The sequence below is a fragment of the Schistocerca americana genome, chromosome 3 (genome assembly GCF_021461395.2).
Source record: "Schistocerca americana isolate TAMUIC-IGC-003095 chromosome 3, iqSchAmer2.1, whole genome shotgun sequence".
Taxonomy (NCBI): domain Eukaryota; kingdom Metazoa; phylum Arthropoda; class Insecta; order Orthoptera; family Acrididae; genus Schistocerca; species Schistocerca americana.
In genome coordinates, this window is record NC_060121.1 from 846,980,125 (window position 1) to 847,003,066 (window position 22,942).

The following is a 22,942-nucleotide window of genomic DNA, read 5'->3' on the forward strand; positions in this document are numbered from 1 at the left end:
TAATACATGCCCCATGCAGCCATCAACTACCAGCTCCACCACTGGCAAATCCTACGGTACCGTAAGTCGAGCAACTTACAAAACAACATGTTCATCAACTAACTTTGTGTCAATTGCACAGTGTTTTATACAGATATGACCATCACTAAATTAAGTGCATGAAGAGGCATGGGATAACTGTCTGCTTTGGTGATGCTCTGTACCCAATCACTGAGCATGCTCCACAGAATTACAGAAGGGGCCTGAGTAATTGCTACACCAAATGATCTATTTGGTTTCTTCCACCTAGTAACAGTTTCCCTGAGCTCCAAAGATGGAAGCATATCCTCCAACATGTCCTTGTATCCCAACATACTACTACTAGACTTCATCTCTGTTAACACCCCACCCCTCCCCTCCTTTTTCATTATATAACATACAAAGTGGTCGAAAACAGTCTAAAAAAATCTTGTAAAGGTGTTGCACAGGATGTTGTGGTGCTGCTTTTCAGACTGTTTCTGTCAACCCCATATATCTCACCTACTGCCTCTGATACCCTGCTTTCATCTTTGTCCTCGGCTGAAAACTACGATCTCCAGAATGCTGTTGAATCATTGTTGGAATTCTTGTATGGGGACACAAGTGTGAAGGAAAAGTAGTTATATGGCCATGCATTAAAGCAAAAATAGCAACATTCCATTCTAAAAATGCAAGGGCTCGGTGTATGAACTTATGGTTTGTTTTCTTTATTAACAGGTAAAATTTTTACCATGAAAATATGAAATGCCAATATCTTTAATTCAGGAATTTTCATAATACGATACATATCTAGATTAACTTTTCTGCTTCAAATGACCATTTCATTATCTTTCTAAAATATGGAGAGTTCTTGTAAGGCACCTCAAACATCTCATACCAGTAGAAAACAGACTGTATTCAATTAAAGGAAAATGACAGATGTGTAATCAATTCATAATGTACAATACTTCATATTCGACAATCACTGTAGAAAGTGTACGGCCTACATTCCTATAGTCTGCCCAATGTGGGAAACAATATTTTGTTCTCATAATCACCGACATATCTTCATCCATGGCTGTCACCGTCTCACCCACCTCCAGAATCTCGGCACTTATTCTCAAATCAACTTCATCTGGACATTCCTTGTCAATCCTATGGTCACTACAACCAGCGCAGCATTGAAAAAATTCTTTTCTACTGAGCCATGCATGTCACACCTGCAGTGGGAAATAAGCTTATGTCACTGACAGTTTTTACAGTCAGACTATACACTGCTCAATTAGCCCATACACAAACATTCAGCTCTCCTGCCCCCACCCCCGCAATGTCCAGTATTTTCTTTTTGTAATCCAGGTAACACATCTTTACTGTTTACCAACCAGTGACCAGTACTGCTCATAATGTCCATTATCATTCAGGCCTTCAAAATTCTATTACATCCTTAATCAGGGCTTTGACAACTTCTTGGTACGCTTTGACTTTATAAATGTCATATTACAATCCTATTCTGGGCCCCAAAAACAGTATTCTTCAAACAACCAACCAAACAAACAATATCCTTGTCTAGGCAGTTTTTAACTCTATCCCATTAGGCATAGGGACATGTGAGCACCCATCAAATTGCCAGCACTCAGGTACATGTCATATAGGCTACATCCAGGTAGCCCTGTTCCACCACATTCTGTGTGTGTGCGAGCCACTTTGTCATCCCTGGCCACAGGCAGTTCACCACATCAGTATGATTATGTAGGCTACTGTTCAGTTGGCTTACTGCCCATGCGTGAGCTGTTTGCGCACCCCTCATTACGGACACACGAGCTAGAACAACATTCTCTAATCCATCTGTGGTCCCTATCATGCACCACACATGTCAATAAACTATTGGCAATGCCTATGAGAGACCTTCCCATGTGCCAACTACCACCACCTATAGCAATCCAGTTGCAAGTGTTTTCAGTCCAATAAGAGGTAGGGCCATGTGTGAAAGCAGTCACATCATCATCTACCAATAATGTGAAACTATTGTGTAGCATTTAATGTATGTATGACTAGCTGTTTAGCTATGCGAAAACCACTGCATAACTACAAACTCTACTCAACTACCTGGTTGCCAAATGTGCTGCATACAACAATAACTTTCCCACTTCCCCTGAACGTCATTGTTGGAAGCTGTCCTTCCAACATGCTTTCTGTTCCTGTAGTCCCCATGATATAAACCTCTACTAGTCTGCATTCTTGGCCACTATCTCTCCCCCCATCCCAAAAGTTCTTTTTCATCTCTCTGACAACCACTCATATACAGTCCACCTTTTTTTCTATTTCATCAACAATATCTTATGCAAGCCACAGATGTTGTAGTCATTGGTCCAAAGATGGATAATTAACTTGCTTGTTCAAACCCAAGTCATGTCTGCTAATTCTGTAACTGAGTACACCACTGTTTTGCTACAGTTGACCAACAGCATTATGTCCGCCTTGGTAGCTGTGGGGTCATTGCAGCAGGGTTTGATTCCCGGCCAGGTCGGAGTATTTCTCTGCTGAGGGGCTGGGTATTGTGTAGTCCATACCTTCATAGTGTCATAACTGACCCGAAAATCACCTGTGTCGAATGACACGTCTAAACTATGTAAATTCATATTAAGATATGGTTTGCTCCTAACGATGGTTTGTATTGTCAAAGCATACTGTCATATCATCTTCTCACTGTTGAGATGACTGTATGAGCATGCCCTGGGGCAAAAAAGAGCCTGCATATTCTTCAACTTGTGAACATAAAATGCTGTATTACAGACCTTTACATCAGGGCTGACCATGTCAGTGTACTTTAGAGGAATTTCGAGTCTCCACGCCACCATGATGTACACATACTTGTTGGTCACACTTGTGCACCATACAATCTTAGCAACTTTGTGTCAATTGTTGTTTGTACAATGTAATAAACTTTCTTGTATTCCCTTGACAGAGTTATCATACAACGTTTGGATTTGTAACTTTCAACTGTTCATTCCCTAAAGTGAATATACACTCATGAACCAGAACGTTGTGACCACCAACCTTATAGCTGGTATGTTCACCTTTGGCATGAATAACAGCAGCGACACATCATGGCATGCAATGAGGCCACAGTAGGTCACTGGAGGGAGTTGGCACTGCATCTGCACACAAATCACCTAATTCCTATAAATTCAGGGGAGGAGGGGGCGACAAGCTCCGAAATTGTGTTCAATCACATCCCTGATGTGTTTGATGGGATTCAGATCTGGCGAGTTGGAGGGCCAGCACATCAACTGGGACTAGCCACCGTGTTCCTCAAATCACTGCATCACACCCCCTCATGTTCTGACATGGCACAGTATCTTGCTGAAAAACGTCACTGCTGTTGCGAAACATGTTCGTCATGAAGCGGTGTACATACTCTGCAACCACTGTATGATACTCCTTGGCTGTCATGGTGCTCTGCACAAGCTCCACTGGACCTATGGATGTCGATGTGAATGTTCCCCCAGATCATAAAGGAGCTGTCACCAGCTTGTCTCCATCCCACAGCATAGGCGTCAAGGGGCTGTTCCCCTGTAAGACAACGGATTCGTGCCCTCCCATCAGCATGATGAAGATATCAGGATTCATCAGAGCATGGAATGCTCTGCAACTGTGCCAACATCCAGTGCCAACAGTCACCTGCCCAATTTCAGCTGTAGTTGTCAATGCCGTGGTGTTATCAAAGACACATGCATCGGACATTGGCTGTAGAAGCCCATCATTCAGAGGATTTGGTGCACTGTACATTCAGTCACACTTGTACCCTGCCTACCATTAAAGTTTGATGTTAATTCCACCACAGTTTGTGGCCTGTCCTGTTTTATCAGTCTGCCCAGCCCATAACATCTGAAATTTCTTTTGAGGGGTAGCCACCCGACCCCATGACGTCTGGACACAGCTTCACCTTGGTTTAGCCACCTGTTGAAAAATCACTGCTCAAACACCCTAAGAGTCATGCAGTTTCTGAAATGCTCGTGCCGGAGCCTCTGGGCCATCATAATCTGCCCTCAGTCAAACTCAGACAGGTCATGCACTGTCCCCATTCTACACACGGACAGCACACTCACTCACTGATGCTACATGCAACGTGCTTGTGACTGACTAGTAGTCATTCCTTGCCAGGTGATGTTGCTATTACCTGGATGAGTTTATACTGACAGTAGTTAAGCAGTCATAATGTTCTGGCAAATAAATGTAGTTAAGGATAATGAAGGAGGAAGAAGTACTGGTCAGTTCGATTTTTACAAAAACTTACATCTCTTTTTATTCATAAACTGCTCTACCACTAGTAAATTCCACAGTAATTACAATGTGACTGAGCCAAAAACAAAACAAGTAACTTCAGTCTTTGCATGATATTCACCACAGCACCACAATTCCACAGCAGACAGACTTAACTGAAAGTAACAGAGATTTAAACTTTTTATCCACTGACAGCCTGCATCAGTTTTGGCTGTTTAATCCCAAGTGATCGTAATAGTGCTTTGGCAGAAGGATCTCTACCTCTAAATCTTCTGAAGACTTCACCCGGATGACAAGCTCCACCAAGTGCCAGGTAAGTGGAACGAAACCTGTGCAAACAATCATAACTTACAGTTTGCAATACACAGAGAAGTAACAAAGCAATACAACAAGTAATTTTTATTCTTGCACTCACTCATGAACTTCTGCTAGGTCAATGTAATTACATTTAAAGTAACACTTTTTTAAATTTATCTTTAGATTTCAAACAACTAATGTTGCTTTAACTTTGTAAAATGTTTAACCTAATTTTGACTACATATTACGCAACACAAGCAAGTTGCCCATTCATTTTACACTCCAATAATTACAAGCAATCTACTCGAAACCGAATAACAGCTGTAGCTGCCACTGACGGGGGGAGGTTGGAGCTGTAATAGTATCAACAATGGAAGCAAAAATCGGTGAAAAATACAATGGGAAACTTACCACATTAAGTAGTAAATACAGAAAATAAAGAGAGACATAGAATAATAAAATGCAAATTTCAGTCTTTTACTACTGAAGCTTAATTGTATTCACAAAGGACAAAATGTGCAATAATCTACATAAAGATGGCAGGAAGACCAAAACAGAAGTTGTTGAGTCACATATCCTCATCCCTGTTCAAACCTTGGCGAATAACCTGGTAGTATTAAAATACTATTGTAAATGTTACTAACTACACTGCTCTATTTACAGCAGCTGTCATTGCCATTTCCTGAAGCTTAACCGTAGGTTCTCAATTTTGACATTCCCCTTCAGGTTTCCAGTTCCCCCTCCCATTTTCTGATGCTATCATTTCTCTTCAGATATTGCTCGTCTGCCTTCAATCTCAATATTTTATGCATCTCATTCATTAACCAAGACTGAATTATCAGGTCCACCTTTCTGCATCATTTGACTTCTCTTAATTTCAAGAAAAGGAATCCAAAAGTTCGCGAATAATAATGGAGTGAGTAAAAAAATAAAGTGAGATCCTGCTTCATAATTGTGAACCAACATTTCAAAAACTTTTACAAGCACCTCCCTTCCTCCACAATGGTTGGAACTTACCTCACTGTTTCATTAGTTCAGCATTCCACTACTTCTTCCCACATGATTAAGCAAGCACCCCACTATACGTCAAAGAGAAATAGCACAGCTAACATGTTATTCGATCATTTTGGAACAGTTATATTTGACAGTCTTCAGGTAAGCAGCTGAAAATACAGCTGTAATTTACAAATTCTTTATCCTTCCCCACCACATATCCATTATAATTGTGGTGACACATTTGATAATGTAAGTGTGGCTGGGTATAAATTGAAATTAAAACTTCAGGCTGTTGTTTGATGAGAGCCAAGTTGGTAAATCTCACCAGTTGTTACATCAAACATACTCACAACCAGTAGCAAGTCAGCAGTTTATCAGACAGTTTTTTGTTGTCACTTTGAATTTGACATATCATGAAGTATATTCGCCACCGTTGCCAGAGAGCAAAACTAATGATTACAAGTGATAACACCAAAAAGGCAGCATGTAAGCTGAAATTGAAAGCCAAGTTTGATAATGAATAGTGTGATATTTACTCATGGTTTAACAAAGATGAGATAGTTATAATGCTCACTATACTGTGTAATCCAACTCATTTTAGTGGGCCTCAAAGAAGCAAAAATGATGATAAAATACATGAAAACACTGCGGTATACCGAACTCCATTCATCTGTCAGCCTTATAAATTCAAATGAAGGTTCTTTTGGTCTTTCTCAGGAAAGTAGAGGCCTGCAAAATGTGTGAGCTGCAGAAGTAGCATTTGTGTTTCACTCACTCAAACAGTCATTGTTCTACACGTACACATCACAAGCCACTTCATGGTGTCCGACAGATTGATTGTGGGCTGCTGTACAAATTTATACTCAGATCTATCTCCCGATTCAAAAAACCTCTGGAAAAATATTTATTTGCATGTACAAAGGCAACAAATATTATTTTGTCAGTGCTAGGTCCATAAGCAATTAAGCAACTCATTATTATTGTCTTTCTTTGGTGCACTCAGCAAAAAGGGCACCTCAAAACTTTTCCTCTCATAGCATATTATTTTTCTTGTGAAAAAGCTGTCAGGTCTCTGAACAAAGCTTTTCTCATTTTACAGCAGTGATAGTGAAACATCCGACTGCCAGGAATCAAAAGTGAGCTTAGCAAGGCATCTTTACTCCTCAAGAATAACCTCAGTTTTTGTTCTAATATTGTTGCTGTAAATTTTGTACCGACCTAAAGTGCATCAAGCTCCACATAGAAAATCCCAGCTTGCTCATGGCAACATGTAACTGTCACCTCTTGAATAATGCAGCAAATGCTCTTCAAAATGACGTGGCAACTATCATCAATAAGACATACAATGAATTCTATCAGTCCAAGAAACACTATCATCATTACTCCACAACCTCATGATCTCTCTCATCTGCCTCACCTACTCCTCCTCGGCCCAGCATGTCACCTTCCTGAACATTGATCTCCAACTCTCTGATGACCCCATAAAAATGTCTGTTCATAGCAAGCACATTTATCATCAACAGTACCTCCGTTTTGATAGTTATAGAAGAGATGGCAAAAGAAGACCATTGACAGCTGCATTGGGCTTGTTGAAGGTGTTTCAACCAATCACATAACGCGATTTTGTAAACATCTCAGTGATGCTGCAGATGTATAGTTGGCATGTTTTTCACCCGCAGCCACTTGTTCTCTGCAGTTGAAAGACGGCAGTAGCAATGACAGCTGTCAAGGATCTTCTCCTGCTAACTGTACTACAGACATGGCAGCTCAAGAACCAATGAGCAGCCAGTTCCTGGATGAAAGTCCTAGCAAGAAGAATGCGATTAGATCAAAAAATTTTACAAAAATGATAATGCACCGATATAAAAGATCCCAAAGATTCCAATTATTTGTAAAAGTACTCATAACTAACGCACAACAGCCACTCCTTTGAGAAGCACCTCTAATCATAACTTATAGCATAAAAAATTAATGATCAACTAACCTTTTACCAACAACCTGGCATTCCTCTTTGTTCTCAAGTCCTGCTTCTAGAAAAGCACTGAACACATCTGCAGCCACTAAACGAGCCCAAATATGACTGTAATATGCTGCTGCCCATTCATCTGAGAATATGGCTGAAAATGAGCAGGGATGAGAATCCTTTTTGTCCAATGGGAGAACATTATATTGTGGCCACATTCGTTCAATCACATCCACCCAAAATTCTGTTCTGTAACAATATTAGAATAATACAGGATACATCTGTTTATGTTCTCTTGGAGAGGGGGGAGGGGGGGGGGGACACATTACAATAGAAAACATAGCTACTATTTTTGTATCAGGTACTTTCAAGTCAAATTCTACATAATTACTGTTGATTAAGTAGATCCCAGCAGGAGGTTTGAATCAAACTAGTCTTTAAATGAAGACCACAACAAACAGATTGTCTCTTTACAGATTATTTCAGATAAGGATTCTTACATTGTATTTGTATAACAGACAATAAAGTTGTTTCAACTAATTAAGCCTTTGTAATATTTGTGGCTGATTGGCCCTCACAGAAAATGCAGTGTGGTACAATATGGCTTAAACCCAGTTGGGCAACAACTGCTGCATTGTGATCATGTTAATGACATTATTTAGTCTCCTATTAGCTATCAACAGTATACCCTTATAAAGAAGTGTTGCCTTTCCTTGCTTTTGACTAGCTAAGTGTGTGCACTGGGGCAGTCACATACATAGTGTGACAGTGCACTTTCATTCAAATTGGATTATGTGCACGCATTACATTCCGAGTGTCACAAAGTGTAGCAGTACACATTGCACCATGGCAATAAAATTACTGTGGTATCCATGAAAAATACAAAATCACTCACCAAGTTCAGATAATCATAGATACTCATTACAGTCATGGCAGTTGTGATCAGCAGAGCTATGGCCGAGAGAGACCTTCTGGGAGGAGGACACAACTATGCAAGACACAAGGTGAATAGACAGAACTTTCACAGTTTGCCTTAAGTATACATTTTCAACAGCAATGTGGTATGTCCAGCTCTCACAACTAGTCCACCTCATCGCATTTTCGGAAGTAATTTCGATCGGAGATTTTGTACTTTGTCATTACTTCCATATACAACAGTTCAAAGAAAAATGCTGCCTGAATTTAAGAACTTATAAAGAATGATGTACAGGTAAAAACACACAGAATGAAATTAGTTTAAATATGTTTCATGATACTGACTTTCGTTAAAAACAACCTGTTCAGCATAAGACAGTGTCCAATCCAGAAAAATGTTAATATAACTTTTATTTATAGCTATGTTTTTCTATCTATGAGAATGACTGTCATACTAACGAAGAGTGTAATTCAATGTCAAGAGCAGAGAGGTAGAGTTCTCTGCAGAGATCATATCCAGCCATGTGGTTTCGCAGCTGAACCAGTTGCTCTACAATTGGAGTTGGCAGTGGTTCTCCAGTTTCATAGTGTCCACTTAAGGATTCCAGAAAGCTCCTTTGATACAACCTAATAAAAGAAAAAAATTCTGTGACAGTGTTCACAATAACAAATTCACATTACATTGAAAGCTATTATGAGTGTATAGACGGTGTCTGTATCATATTTTACCAAGATTTTAAAATACTTTTTATATTTCAGCTACAGTTCTTGAAATGTTAATTTACATTTAACAATGAAATCATCTCTCTGATCATATTCTCAAACATTCTGAGAGGAATTCTTACTGACCAATACAACAAAATTAACTTGTGGCCTCATGTTTGTATTTTTCATAATACATTTGCATTGGAAATGTCATATAAATCATTTCATTCACCTAACCTTAAATGTCATGGTGCTTGAAAGTTAAGAAAGAAATTTCATCAACAGACAAGATAAATAAGATTTGAAAACCTAAATAATTGGGTATCATACCAAGAAAGGGCAAGTGGATAACTAAAGACAAATATATTTGGGAGAGATAACATAAGAAATAAGAAATAGTAAAGAGAAAAAACTGGACATTGGGTGAGGTGGTGGTCAATGAATGTGGCATGAGGTGTGTGAAACAACCAATTGAATATTTATCTTCATGTCAATCCACTTTCCTTCACTAGTTACCCATAAACCCCAATAATAATCAAAAATACTTATTTTCTGATGGTTTCCATCCTTACTGTGCATAATTTTCCCTTCCTAAAATCCTTGATAAGTACCTTAATTTTCAAATATGAGAACACACAGCTCCACCATAACCTCAATTTCTTACAATGAATCACCAGACTAGATCCTCAGACAGACTTATGGTACAACCAGAGAAACACTAAAAGCATAACAGTTTGCGAAATGAGAGAAAGAACTGGATTATGTTAAATAATGTATTTGGTGGAGCTATGATTTCCTTAGGCCATGCATTGAAGACAGCTGCCATAATCATCTACAACCACCACATACTTGCAAGAATATACTAAAACTCTTCAAAAAAACTGGAGGGAGAAATTTACAACAGGTTCAAAAAGTCAAAAACTCCAAAACTGAAGAATAAGAGAGCAAGGAGGGAGGAGAAAGAAGATAAATGACAGAACAAACAACAACTGAGTAAATCCGAGAAAAGGGCAATGAACTGTAAGGCATACACAGAAAGAGGGTTGAATAATGAAAAGATATGACTACTACAGGACAGCAACACATTGACAGTAATACTGGCATGTTGTAGCCACACTTGAGGCCAAAATCCGAAAGCACAGCTGTGATTGAACTACAACATTTAGCACTGAAATCACATTTCTTAAGATAATCATCACATAGCCAGAACGGAACCGACCTCCTCAATGGAGAGTGGAGCTATTTATACAAACATCAAATATTCTAGAACATACAGGCATATGACATTTCAAGTAAAGGGTAACACAGAAAATGGGAACATTTCCACAATCCAATATAACTAGAAGTGATGAAGGAAAGAAATTTCATTCATAGTAATTGAAACTTACAACTTTCCACTTACAAAACATTGATAGCATTTATCTTTTTTTATTACGTCCTTTAGATGGCGTCGTCCTGTGCAAATACATTCGTGAAATCTGCTGTTGAGACTCCACACTGACCACTCCAACATCTCAGCTGGGATATTGTGAACTGCATCTGAATTCTCTGTTTTAAGTCATCTAGGGTTCTTGGTCGAGTTATGTAGACTTTGCTCTTGAGGTAGCACCACAAGAAAAAAATCACAAATGGATAAATCTAGCAATCTAGGGGGCCAGGGAATGTTATTGAATTGGGAGATCACACAGTTGCCATACAATTCTCGTACATATGCCATTGATTGCCGTGCAGTGTGTGACATAACTCCGCCCTGCTGAAACCAGGCTTCTTGAATGTTTGGAAAGAAGTTCAAAGCAAATGTAACGAAAGTTCATAACATCTCTGTGTAACAATCGGTATTGACAGTTATTGTGTTTCTCTGTTCATTTGCAAAAAAAATACGGTCCGATAATCCCATGTAATGTAACCCCACACCATACTGTCACTTTACTAGTGTGTAAAGGTCATTAGGAATTGTGTTTTCCCAGTAATGGCAGTCCTGTTTATTCACATAACTTTTGAGGCAAAAATGTGCCTCATCTGACATCCACAACTTGTTTAGTAATTCATCATCATTGTTTATTTTTGTTACCATTTGTTGATAGAATCTTAATCGTAACCGGTAATCATGGTCCTTCAATTGTTGCACCATCTGTAGTTTGTATGGATAAAATTTTAAATCAAGATGAATTCTGCGAACACTCTCCCGGGACATTCCAACCACTGCTGCTTGCTTATGAATTGAACTCCATGGGCTCCCTAAGACAGACTCGTGTACAACATCAATGTTTGCTGGAGAATGCACACTTTTTGGTCATCCTGATGGTTTCTTCTTGAAGGCAGATCCAGTCTCTTCAAAGTTATTAATCCAACATTATATCGTGTGTTTCGCCGGAACAGCATCATGGTGTCCCAAATTATAAAAATGTCTAAACTACCTCTGTGCCGCTATCAATCAATCAATCAATCATTGTTTTTATAAAACATTTTTATGGCTAATGCACACTGTTGCCAGTTTCACTGATCATGATTACTCAAATGGCAGACTGTTTACTCACTAACTGTCAAGAACCCGCAGTGCTGCCACCTGCCCATGGCTGCCACTGCTCATTTCAAACATTCCAGGTATTCTGTGTCACCATGTATCTCCCAGTAATGATAAATTCTAAATAACCAAGAAACTGCTGGTAGTCGCGTTTGAAGTGGTGACCTGCAGTGTATCGGCCAGCAATGCTAAGCACTATGCCATACTGCATACACCACAAGTTGCAGCAATATGCTCAACCTGACATGAACCCCACTGAGGTGAATGATATTCCACTCTATACAATCCATCACGCACTTTTTGTAAATATAAACTCTTCACATTTCTAATTTTTCCTGTATACATTAAAAATAGTTTTTCTTTACGAATTTTGCGTAAAATTTCAGGAACAACCACTGATGGTGTTTTTTAAATAAATACAAAACATTGCAGTGTAAAATACATTTAAATTACTTGAGAAAAAAAATTAATACAGCCACTGTGGAAGAGGGACATAAAAACAAACCTTTATATGTTTACTGTGTGCTTCAGTAAAGCCAAAAAAAAAATCTTACAAATATTCACAATACAAGAAACAGGTAAATACCTTCATTTCAATTATTACAGTTTGTTCCACTCAAGAAAGTGAAGGTATACATGTAGAGGGAAAATTACATGGTGAAAGGATGCTAAGTGGCTCACAGAAATAGTCATTGCTACAGATATGAAACAGCTACTACTGAGAATTTATAAGGAGAGAAGAGTAGGGCTTAACATTCAGAATGAAGATAAATAGGACAAAGATAGAGCAGGAAACTGGCCATGGCCTTTTCAAAGTAACCATTCTGGCATTCACCTGAAGTGGTTTAGGTTGTTGTTGTTGTGGTCTTCAGTCCTGAGACTGGTTTGATGCAGCTCTCCATGCTACTCTATCCTGTGCAAGCTTTTTCATCTCCCAGTACCTACTGCAACCTACATCCTTCTGAATCTGCTTAGTGTATTCATCTCTTGGTCTCCCCCTACGATTTTTTACCCTCCACGCTGCCCTCCAATACTAAATTGGTGATCCCTTGATGCCTCAGAACATGTCCTACCAACCGATCCCTTCTTCTGGTCAAGTTGTGCCACAAACTTCTCTTCTCCCCAATCCTATTCAATACTTCCTCATTAGTTATGTGATCTACCCATCTAATCTTCAGCATTCTTCTGTAGCACCACATTTCGAAAGCTTCTATTCTCTTCTTGTCCAAACTATTTATCGTCCATGTTTCACTTCTATACATGGCTACACTCCATACGAATACATTCAGAAATGACTTCCTGACACTTAAATCAATACTGGATGTTAACAAATTTCTCTTCTTCAGAAACGCTTTCCTTGCCATTGCCAGCCTACATTTTATATCCTCTCTACTTCTACCATCATCAGTTATTTTGCTCCCCAAAGGGGAAATCACAAAATATTCTATGCTTGGGTGGCCAGACATTTGTATGAACCCCTATCCTGAATGACAGCCAACTGTACCAGCCATTGCACCACCCTGTTCAAGATGAAGAGACAGAACTAAAAATTTATCCAGTACTGAAAGACATTTGAACATGGTCTACCCTCAAGAAAGGTTTGACTACTAGAATAATATCTGACATAGAAATCATTAAACAAATGAGGGCTGTGGGGGGAGGGGGGGGGGGATGATGGACTATGATCTTGTTGACAGTTAAGTCCAATATGAAAACAATGGAAGAACTAACTAAAGATCACTGGCCAGTTATACAAACAGCTCCTCTTGAATACAAGCCCAATGTTTCAACCGCTATAGCACTTTGTTCACTCTTCAATTCCCAAGCAACTGTACATATTTTCCATACGACATACCAAAACATTCAAACTACAAGGCGCATTAGATAAGTAATGGAACGCTTCTTTTTCTCGGCCAATTCCGGTTGAAAAACTGTGGAATTTGTTGTGGGGCATTGTGGAATAGTCTTACTTCAGTCCCTATAGTTTCATGAAGTTCCGACATTTGGCAGTGCTGCATATAGCCTTCAAAATGGTATCTGCAAATCAGAAGCCTTCCAAGCAGAGAGTTGGCATTGAGTTTCTTTAGGCAGAAAACAAGAGCATCACAGATCTTCATGGGTGCTTGCAAAGTGTCTACAGAGACCCGACAGACAAATGGTTCAAATGGCTCTGAGCACTATGGGACTCAACTTCTGAGGTCATTAGTCCCCTAGAACTTAGAACTAGTTAAACCTAAGGACATCACAAACATCCATGCCCGAGGCAGGATTCGAACCTGCGACCGTAGCGGTCCTGTGGTTCCAGACTGCAGCGCCTTTAACCGCACGGCCACTTCGGCCGGCCCCGACAGACAAGTCGTTAGGTGAAGCATCATCATCATCACAACAGGGTCGTGCAAATCTGTCAAGTTTCCCGCATGCTGGCCGGCTGCACACAGCTGTGACTCCTGCACTGTTGGAATGTGTGTACACTCTCATTCAAGGTGACTTACATATTGCAATCAAACACCTTGTTGCTCAACTGGATGTCTCTGTTGGTAGTGCTGACAACTTGTCCACCAGTTGGAATACTCAAAAGTGTGTGCCTGCTGCGGTCCTCACCTAACAGAAAAGCATAAAGAGCAATGAAGGACCATCTGTGCAGAATTGCTTGCATGTTACGAGGCTGATCATGACAATTTGTTGTCGAATATAGTCGTAGGTGATGAAACATCACTTTGAACTGGAAACAAAATGGCAATCCATGGAATGGCACCACACGGCCTCTCCTCCAAAGAAAAAAATTTTTTAAATTATTTTTTATATGGTTTTAGGGCACAAAACTGCTATGGTCATTAGTGCTCATTGTGTGGCTTAGGGAAGGGTAAAAAGTACATAAGCAGCAATGGGAGTGAAACTCAAAAAGTGGGGAAACTAAAAAAACAGGAAAGCTTAGAAAACCACTATAGAAGGGAGGATTGTTTTCCCCAAAAAGAGCTTCAAATTACTGATGTCATCTTACTAACACTGATAAACTCGAGGACACGATCGGTTGAGAACGTGTCATCAACTAAAATGGAAGATATATCAGTCGGCAGCTGTAAACGGGCACGTAGCAGAGTAAAATAGGGGCACTGAAGTAAAAGGTGTCTCACCATCCACAGTTGAGAGCAGTGGTGACAAAGCGGGCAGGATCACCACTTAAAAGATGTAGTTGGTTAAAAAGACAGTGCCCTATTCGGAGTCTAGTTAAAATTACCTCCTCCCAACAACAAGTTCGGGAGGAGGAGTAGGAGGAGGAGGTCTAAGCACAGGGAAGAGCTTTCACATCTCACAATTTATTTTTGGGACGTGTAGACCAATGTGCATGCCAGGGAACAGCAACACAACGACAGAAAACACTCTGCAGATCGGCGAAGGGAATCAAGTGAACAGCAGGCTCAGGAAGAGAGACTGCAGCATTGGCCGCTATATCGGCCGCCTCGTTTCCATGGATACCAACGTGTCCTGGGATCCAGAGGAATGCCACAGAGACGCCCCCCAAGTGGAGCAAGTGGAGGCAGTCCTGAATCCAATGGACCAGAGGGTGGACAGGGTAAAGAGCTTGGAGACTGAGGAGAGGGCTGAGTGAATCTGAGCATATAATATACCGTATCCGCTGATGGCGACAGATGTACTGAACAGCCTGGAGAACATCGCAAAGCTCTGCAGTAAAAAATGAACACTGGTTGGGAAGCCGAAATCTATTTGGGGTGTCGCCGACAATATAGGCACTCCCAACACCAAATGATATTTTTGAGCCGTCAGTGCAAATAAATGTGGCATCCTCCATTTGCAAATGCCCGACGATAAACGAGAGAAGGGGCACCATCCTTGGGAAGCTGAAAAAGGTCACGGAGCAGGCAGGTCCGGGGCCGGAGCCAAGGCGGTGCTGTACCCCCAGTTGTCAAGAAAGTTTTAGGAAAGTGGAAGGAAAGACAACATAGTAGTTGATGGAAGCAGACTCCCGGTGGTGGTAGAGAGGAAGGGCAGCCTGCATACCCTAAATCCAAGGAGATATCGAAAAAAAAAAGGTCATGTGCCGGATTAGCAGACATGGAAGACAGATGGCTAGCATAATGACTGAGAAGGACAGCTCGCCGACTGGACAGCGGGGGTTCAGCAGTCTCAGCATAAAGGCTTTCCGCAGGGCTGGTGTAATAAGCTCCAAACGCTAAACACAATCCACGGTGTGGACAGAGTCGAGACGCTGAAGAATAGACAGCCGAGCACAGGAGTAAACTATGCTTCCATAGTCCAATATCGAGTGCACTAACGCGCAATATAGGCAGAGAAGGACCATTCAGTCCACTCCCCAGGAAGTACCATTCAGAGCACAGGGGGTGTTGACGGATTGCAGACAGTGAGCCGAAAGATAGGAAACGTGGGAAGACAAGCACAGTTTTCTGTCAAACATAAGTCCCAAGAATTTAGCGATGTCCGCGAAAGGAAGGTTGACAGGGCCTAGATGTAGGGAAGTGGGAAGAAACTCTGTACGAAGCCAAAAATTGACACGAATGGTCTTACTGGGAGAAAAGCGGAAGCCGGTTTCGATGCTCCAAGAGTGGAGGCGATCGAGATATCCTTGAAGACGTCATTCAAGAAGGCTGATCCATTGAGAGCTGTAGAAGATCGCAAAATCTTCCACAAGGAGGGAGCCCGAGACATCAGGGAGGAGACAATCCATTATTGGATTTATGGCGATGGCAAACAGTACAACACTTAGCACGGAGCCCTGGGGCACCTCGTTGTTTTGGGAGAAAGTACGGGAGAGAGTAGTGTTCACTCGCACTTTAAATGTGCGCTCTGTCATAAATTCATGAATAAAAAGGGGTAGCTTACCTCGAAAGCCCCAAGAGAACAGTGTGCGGAGGATGCCTGTCCTCAAAACAGGTATCGTATGCTCTCTCCAGACCAAAAAATATTGCTACTGTTTGCATTTCCTTAGAAAATTGTTCATGATATAAGTGGAGAGAGCAACAAGATGGTCAACTGCAGAACGATGCTTTCGGAAACCGCATTGGGCAGGTGTTAAAAGGCTTCAGAACTCCAGCCACCAGGCTACACTCCAAAACCTTACATACACTACTCGTGAGAGAAATGGGGCGATAGCTAGAGGGGAGATGTTTGTCCTTTCCAGGTTTCGGAACAGGAATGACGATAGCTTCCCACCATCTTCTGGGAAAAGTACTGTTGGTCCAAGTTCAATTATAAAGGCAAAGGAGGTAATGCAGACTATGGTATGATAAATGCAGCAACATTTGGACATGGACACCATCCGATCCTGGGGCGGAAGAGCAAGAAGAAGAGAGTGCGTGTTGGAGTTCCCGCATGGAGAAAACAGTATTACAGCTTTCGCTATTTTGAGGAGAAAGCAAGAGCTCACACTTCTGCTGCACATTTCTTCGGGAGAAAGGCTGGCGGGTAATTTGAAGAGCTCGAAATCTCAGCAAAGTGTTGACCCAATGAGTTAAAATTGAAAGAAAAAGTTGAAAGCCACAACCACAGCAAGTAAAGTTATGGCAGCGGTCTTCTGGGACACTGAAGAGATTACTCTGTGTGATGTCCTCCATTATGGTGCAACAATCAATTCTGAAGTGTATTGTGCTACCCTCCCAAAACAGAAGAAACAATTTCAGCACATTCATCACCACAAAAATGCAAATGAACTTCTCTTTCTCTGTGACATACAGGGCTATTACAAATGATTGAAGCGATTTCATAAATTCACTGTAGCTCCATTCATTGACATATGGTCGCGACACACTAAAGATACGTAGAAAAACTCATAAAGTTTTGTTCGGCTGAAGCCACACTTCAGGTTTCTGCCGCCAGAGCGCTCGAGAGCGCAGTGAGACAAAATGGCGACAGGAGCCGAGAAAGCGTATGTCGGGCTTGAAATGCACTCACATCAGTCAGTCATAACAGTGCAACGACACTTCAGACGAAGTTCAACAAAGATCCACCAACTGCTAACTCCATTCGGCGATGGTATGCGCAGTTTAAAGCTTCTGGATGCCTCTGTAAGAGGAAATCAACGGGTCGGCCTGCAGTGAGCGAAGAAACGGTTGAACGCTTGCAGGCAAGTTTCACGCGTAGCCACGGAAGTCGACGAATAAAGCAAGCAGGGAGCTAAACGTACCACAGCCAACGGTTTGGAAAATCTTACGGAAAAGGCTAAAGCAGAAGCATTTCTTAAACAGGAGATTGGAAAACCGACGGATCGGTCGTGGTGGAGATTATGATCAACAATTCATGTCATGGCCTCTACGCTCTCCCGACTTAACCCCATGCGATTTCTTTCTGTGGGGTTATGTGAAAGAGTCAGTGTTTAAACCTCCTCTACCAAGAAACGTGCCAGAACTGCGAGCTCGCATCAACGATGCTTTCAAACTCATTGATGGGGACATGCTGCGCCGAGTGTGGGAGGAACTTGATTATCGGCTTGATGTCTGCCGAATCACTAAAGGGGCACATGTCGAACATTTGTGAATGCCTAAAAAAACTTTTTGAGTTTTTGTATGTGTATGCAAAGCATTGTGAAAATATCTCAAATAATAAAGTTATTGTAGAGCTGTGAAATCGCTTCAATCATTTGTAATAACCCTGCACTATGGCCATACGCAAGTCTGTGCACCTGAGAAGAGCCCACAGAACTTCTTTGCCCACCCTACAGTCCGGATCTTGCACATTCAAATTTCCATCTGTTTGGACCAATAAAGGATGCATTCCTCAAGAAGCAGTACATGGAAGATGGGAAGGTCAAGTGGCAGAGTGGTAAAATATTGGTATACAGGCTCTCCCAGTAAGGTGGCAAAAGACAGAATGGACATTATGTTGAAAAATAGGATTTTGTGGCCAAAAGTGTGCAGAATAATATGGTGCCTCTCCCCCAGCCATCAGCCCTCTTCCCCAACCTACCTCCCACTTCCCGCCATCCTGCTTACATGAAAACAAAGTACTGCATTACTTACTGAACACCTCTTATACATTAGATTGATGATGTTTCTCTCCATGGATAAGCAGATGAATAATTCAGAAAACTCACAATAAATAAACCACTAAAAAGTATGTGTCTATTCTCTTTCAAGTCTATCAAGCAGACCACTGCATAAGCCATATTCCATCAGCAGCTGGGCCATCAGTGAAAGCACCCATGTCATAACAGTTTAGCTATAATTTCTACACTGCATTCTATGTGGGCATGACAACCAACCAACTGTCCACCACAATGAACGATAGCCACCAAAATGTGGACACAAGCAGAGCTGACTACATGATGGCCAAGAGCAGAGTTGACCACCATGTGGCAGAACACATTGCTGAGCACAACAAGCTCTCAATGGCAGCTTAACAACCCATGCCATCCAAATCCTCTCCCCGCAAACAACTGGAATTACATAGATGGGAACTGTCCTCACAACACATCCTTTAGTCCCGAAATCCTCCTGACCTCAATCTCCACTAGCCCCATCCCACGCCAACCCCCACTCTGCCCCAGCAACCCAACTTCACTCAACCTACAACCAAACCCTCTTCTCCACAGTCTCCCCTTCCTTCCTCGTTCTGTCAACTCTTCGATATCCACTCCAGCACATCATCATCCGCTCCAATCCTATTGCATACACCTACTACCTCTTGCTCATGGATTCCAATCCTGTACACCAGCTGCCTCTCTCTTAGCCATCAGCCACCCTTCCCCAACCTACCTTCCACTTCCCACCTCCCTTCTCCCCCTCCCACTACACCTGGCACAATTCCTCAGCCCAATCAATGAGCAGAGTGTGTGTGTGTGGAGGGGGGAGGGGGGGGGGGCACAGGGGCGCGCTCTAGCTCAAAAATGGATGCATTCCAAAGCTAGCAAGTTTTCAGTCTCGTTTATATGCCTGTTGGTGACTCACCATCTCTATTATTTGGTAAGTTGCTCTCTTTACTTCTAAATTATTTATATTGTGCCAGAACATTCTACCATCATGATTACATTGTGGTTAGTGATCAAAAAGCACAGTACACCAACTAAACGCATTCACAGAAAGGCAAATGGAACTGAAGAGAACTTCACAATATTCTATATACATTATGTGAAGGAATTTGCTTCTTCTAGCAGCAGTTTATCACAGGTCACTTTAGCAAAGATCCATTCAAAGATACTGCAAAAAGATCTAGGTCATTCCAATTTTCAGTCAGGGTCATTAAACTTACGAGCTTAAATATACACCTATATTACTTACACAATATGTTGCAGAATTAAGGAACACATTTTTTACACTTACATATTATGACCTGCCTGGAGGCTGAAAACCACATCTGTAGGAATCAATATGGATTCTGCAAACAGTGATTATGTAAAACTCGCCTCACTCTGTATTTTCATGAGCTCCAGAAGGCCTTAGATAATTTTCCTCCAGGTTGATGCTGTGGTCCATGAAGTATTTTAATACAGTTGCACACTTTTGTCTAATGAATAAAAGATAATGGAAAATCCAACAATAGAACGAAAAGAACAGTTGCTACTCACCATATGGTGCGAATGCTGAGTCACAGATAGGCACAACAAAAAAGACTGTCAGAAAGTGGAAAATAAGATTTTGGCAAAAAGACCTTCATCGGGAATAAACAAAACACACACACACACAAACACACACACAACCACTGTCTCTGGCTGCTGAGGCCAGTCTGCGCACATGTGTGCTGACAGACTGCATTCACAAGGACGTTCTTGTGCACATGTATGTGTGGCTCATCCTAAATTGCACAGTTAGGGGTGTCTGTCTGAGGATCTCTTACTCTTCTGCCCTACTATTCATACTAACTTCACACATACTTTGCAGATGTGTTAGGTAACACTTCACTAATTACCTGAACATCTTAATACTAGGCACTGTTCTATCACAGTCTAGTTTCTGAGTGCTCCAGTCTGTATGGACCATAATTATGTTTCCAGCTACTCCCAAGTTACTTATACGATACCCTGCCATCTACAACATTATTCTCTTTATTCGCTGAATGTAACAACCCATGTTGTCTAACTGACATTTTCACAGACTATGGTGTTCATACTGTAATGATACACTTGTAAGAAGAAGTTATTTATGTACCATTATATCTTCACAAACATACGGAACAGAACTCACCAGTTATCTAAGACATTGCTGCTTATTTCAGCAGCATCCCATTCCAAATTTGAAAGGCCACTAACTTCACTGTAGGAGGCCTTGGAAAGGAGATGTTGCAATCCATGACCAAACTGTAAAAACAAAATTTTGAACAATTAGCAGCTTCCTTATGTGCAAAGTGTAATTTACCACTTCATTCAAACATAAGAAATTTCATTACCGTCTTGAAAAGGCGGTTCACCTCAGTGAAGGACAACAAAGATGGCTTCCCGTAAAGAGGCGGCCGAAAATTGAACACAAGAGCTGCTAAAGGCTTTCTTCCAATTATTGTGCATTTATTTGCCATAGGAATCATCCAACCAGAGGCTCCATCCATTTGCAACTTTTCATCTTCCCTAAAACAAAATTAGAATTTATACAATATAAAATCATTTCATTATGCTGCTTCAAAGCTATTTTAAGGCATGTGGAAACACACAGCACATTTGGAGCTATTTTTTATTTTTCATATTACAAAGAATTCAAAATACCCAGTTTACTGTGATGATAAATGGAAAATGTTATTACTGACATCTTTTGGTTTTTAAGTTCTCTGATTCAGGGCTTTCTGTTGTGGATTGGCAGGAGCCAACCCACGGAGTTTGGAGGAAGCCGAAAGGCACGCGTTTAAGCTCACGTAGGCTGGCGTGAGGTCTGGAACAGGATAAGGTAATTAGAACTTAGAAAAAAGGAGGTAACTGGTAGAATACTTAACTTTAATCCATTAATGTTGAACGTAGCTCTTGTCTGTACAGTATTTACAATATCAATAGCAACTGAATGTGGCGCCTTGCTAGGTTGTAGCAAATGCCGTAGCTGAAGGCTATGCTAACTATCGTCTTGGCAAATGAGAGCGTATTTTGTCAGTGAACCATCGCTAGCAAAGTCGGCTGTACAACTGGGGCGAGTGCTAGGAAGTCTCTCTAGACCTGCCGTGTGGCGGCGCTCGGTCTGCAATCACTGATAGTGGCGACACGTGGGTCCGACGTATACTAACAGACCGCAGCCGATTTAAAGGCTACCACCTAGCAAGTGTGGTGTCTGGCGGTGACACCACACTTTCTATATCATTTGCAGTGCCATACTGAACTAGTGAAAAGAGAAGACCACCATGAGAGAAAGTAAAATATAAATTAAGTACAAAAATAAAAGCAACTTTGTCAGAGACTGAAGGGTGGTTTGAGTATTACAGTGCTTTACTAGGCATGGTCCTACTGGAGGTGCTATGTTTCTTCCAATTTCTGAAATGGATTACCCATGCAGTTATATGAGGACAGCCTCTGATAAAATGTCTTTTAATAAGTTATTTGTGTGTCTACAGTCCAACATCGATTCCAAACCACAACACAAATTGGCATTTTTCACATTACCACATCACTGCCAATAGGTCAAAGAAGTAATAATCACGGAAAAATATCTTACATATGACTGAAAATTGAGCCTCAGACCTTTAGATCTGTAGTCAGCACTTACTCACCAAGTTACAGTTTCATAAATCCACAAATTAATATCCACATAGTACTCTGAATTATAGTTTCAGCAGTGGGTTACAATTATAATTGAGGTTCCTGTTTTGCTTGCAGAAGTCAAAGTTATACTGGCTAGAGAGTTGCAGTTTGCAGAGAACTGTCATGTAGTTCAAATGACAACATCCTCCCTTTCATTGATCTACTTGCAACAATAATATCAAATATTTTATTTTTTATTTTTTCCTTTCATCTCCTTGCCCGTAATGATAAAAAGCTTTGATATCAAAGGAAATTAACTGCATATTTACCATTAAATATTTGCAAATGCCTGTCTGAATTCTCTTTTTTATATCAAGCATTTTTTAATCATTAGTCTTCTGACTGGTTTGATACACCCACACCGAATGCCTCTCCTGTACCAACCTCTTACTCTCGGAACTGCACTTGCAACCTAGGTCCTCAATTATGTAATGGATGTATTACAATCTCTATCTTCCTCTACAGTTTTTACCTACTGCAGCTCCCTCTAGTATCATGACTTACCAGCCTGTCCCTCCTTCTTGACAGTGTTTTCCATATATCCCTTTTACTCTCCGATTCTGTGCAGAACTTCCTCATT

At 41.0% G+C, this 22,942-nt stretch overlaps 1 protein-coding gene across 1 annotated transcript in view; it reads right to left on the bottom strand.

Annotated features, from left to right (window-relative positions):
- Positions 1 to 4,275: 4,275 nt before the first annotated feature.
- Positions 4,276 to 22,942, bottom strand: part of LOC124606718 (probable cytosolic oligopeptidase A) — a 61,549-nt gene continuing 42,882 nt past the window's right edge. Inside the window, exons 10-14 of the mRNA XM_047138748.1 lie at positions 21,036 to 21,210; positions 20,834 to 20,946; positions 8,912 to 9,079; positions 7,559 to 7,786; positions 4,276 to 4,610 (exon numbers count right to left, since the gene is read on the bottom strand). Coding sequence (XP_046994704.1) covers positions 4,463 to 4,610; positions 7,559 to 7,786; positions 8,912 to 9,079; positions 20,834 to 20,946; positions 21,036 to 21,210 — 832 coding nt within the window. The 3' untranslated portion in view covers positions 4,276 to 4,462. The remainder of the gene's footprint in view (positions 4,611 to 7,558; positions 7,787 to 8,911; positions 9,080 to 20,833; positions 20,947 to 21,035; positions 21,211 to 22,942) is intronic.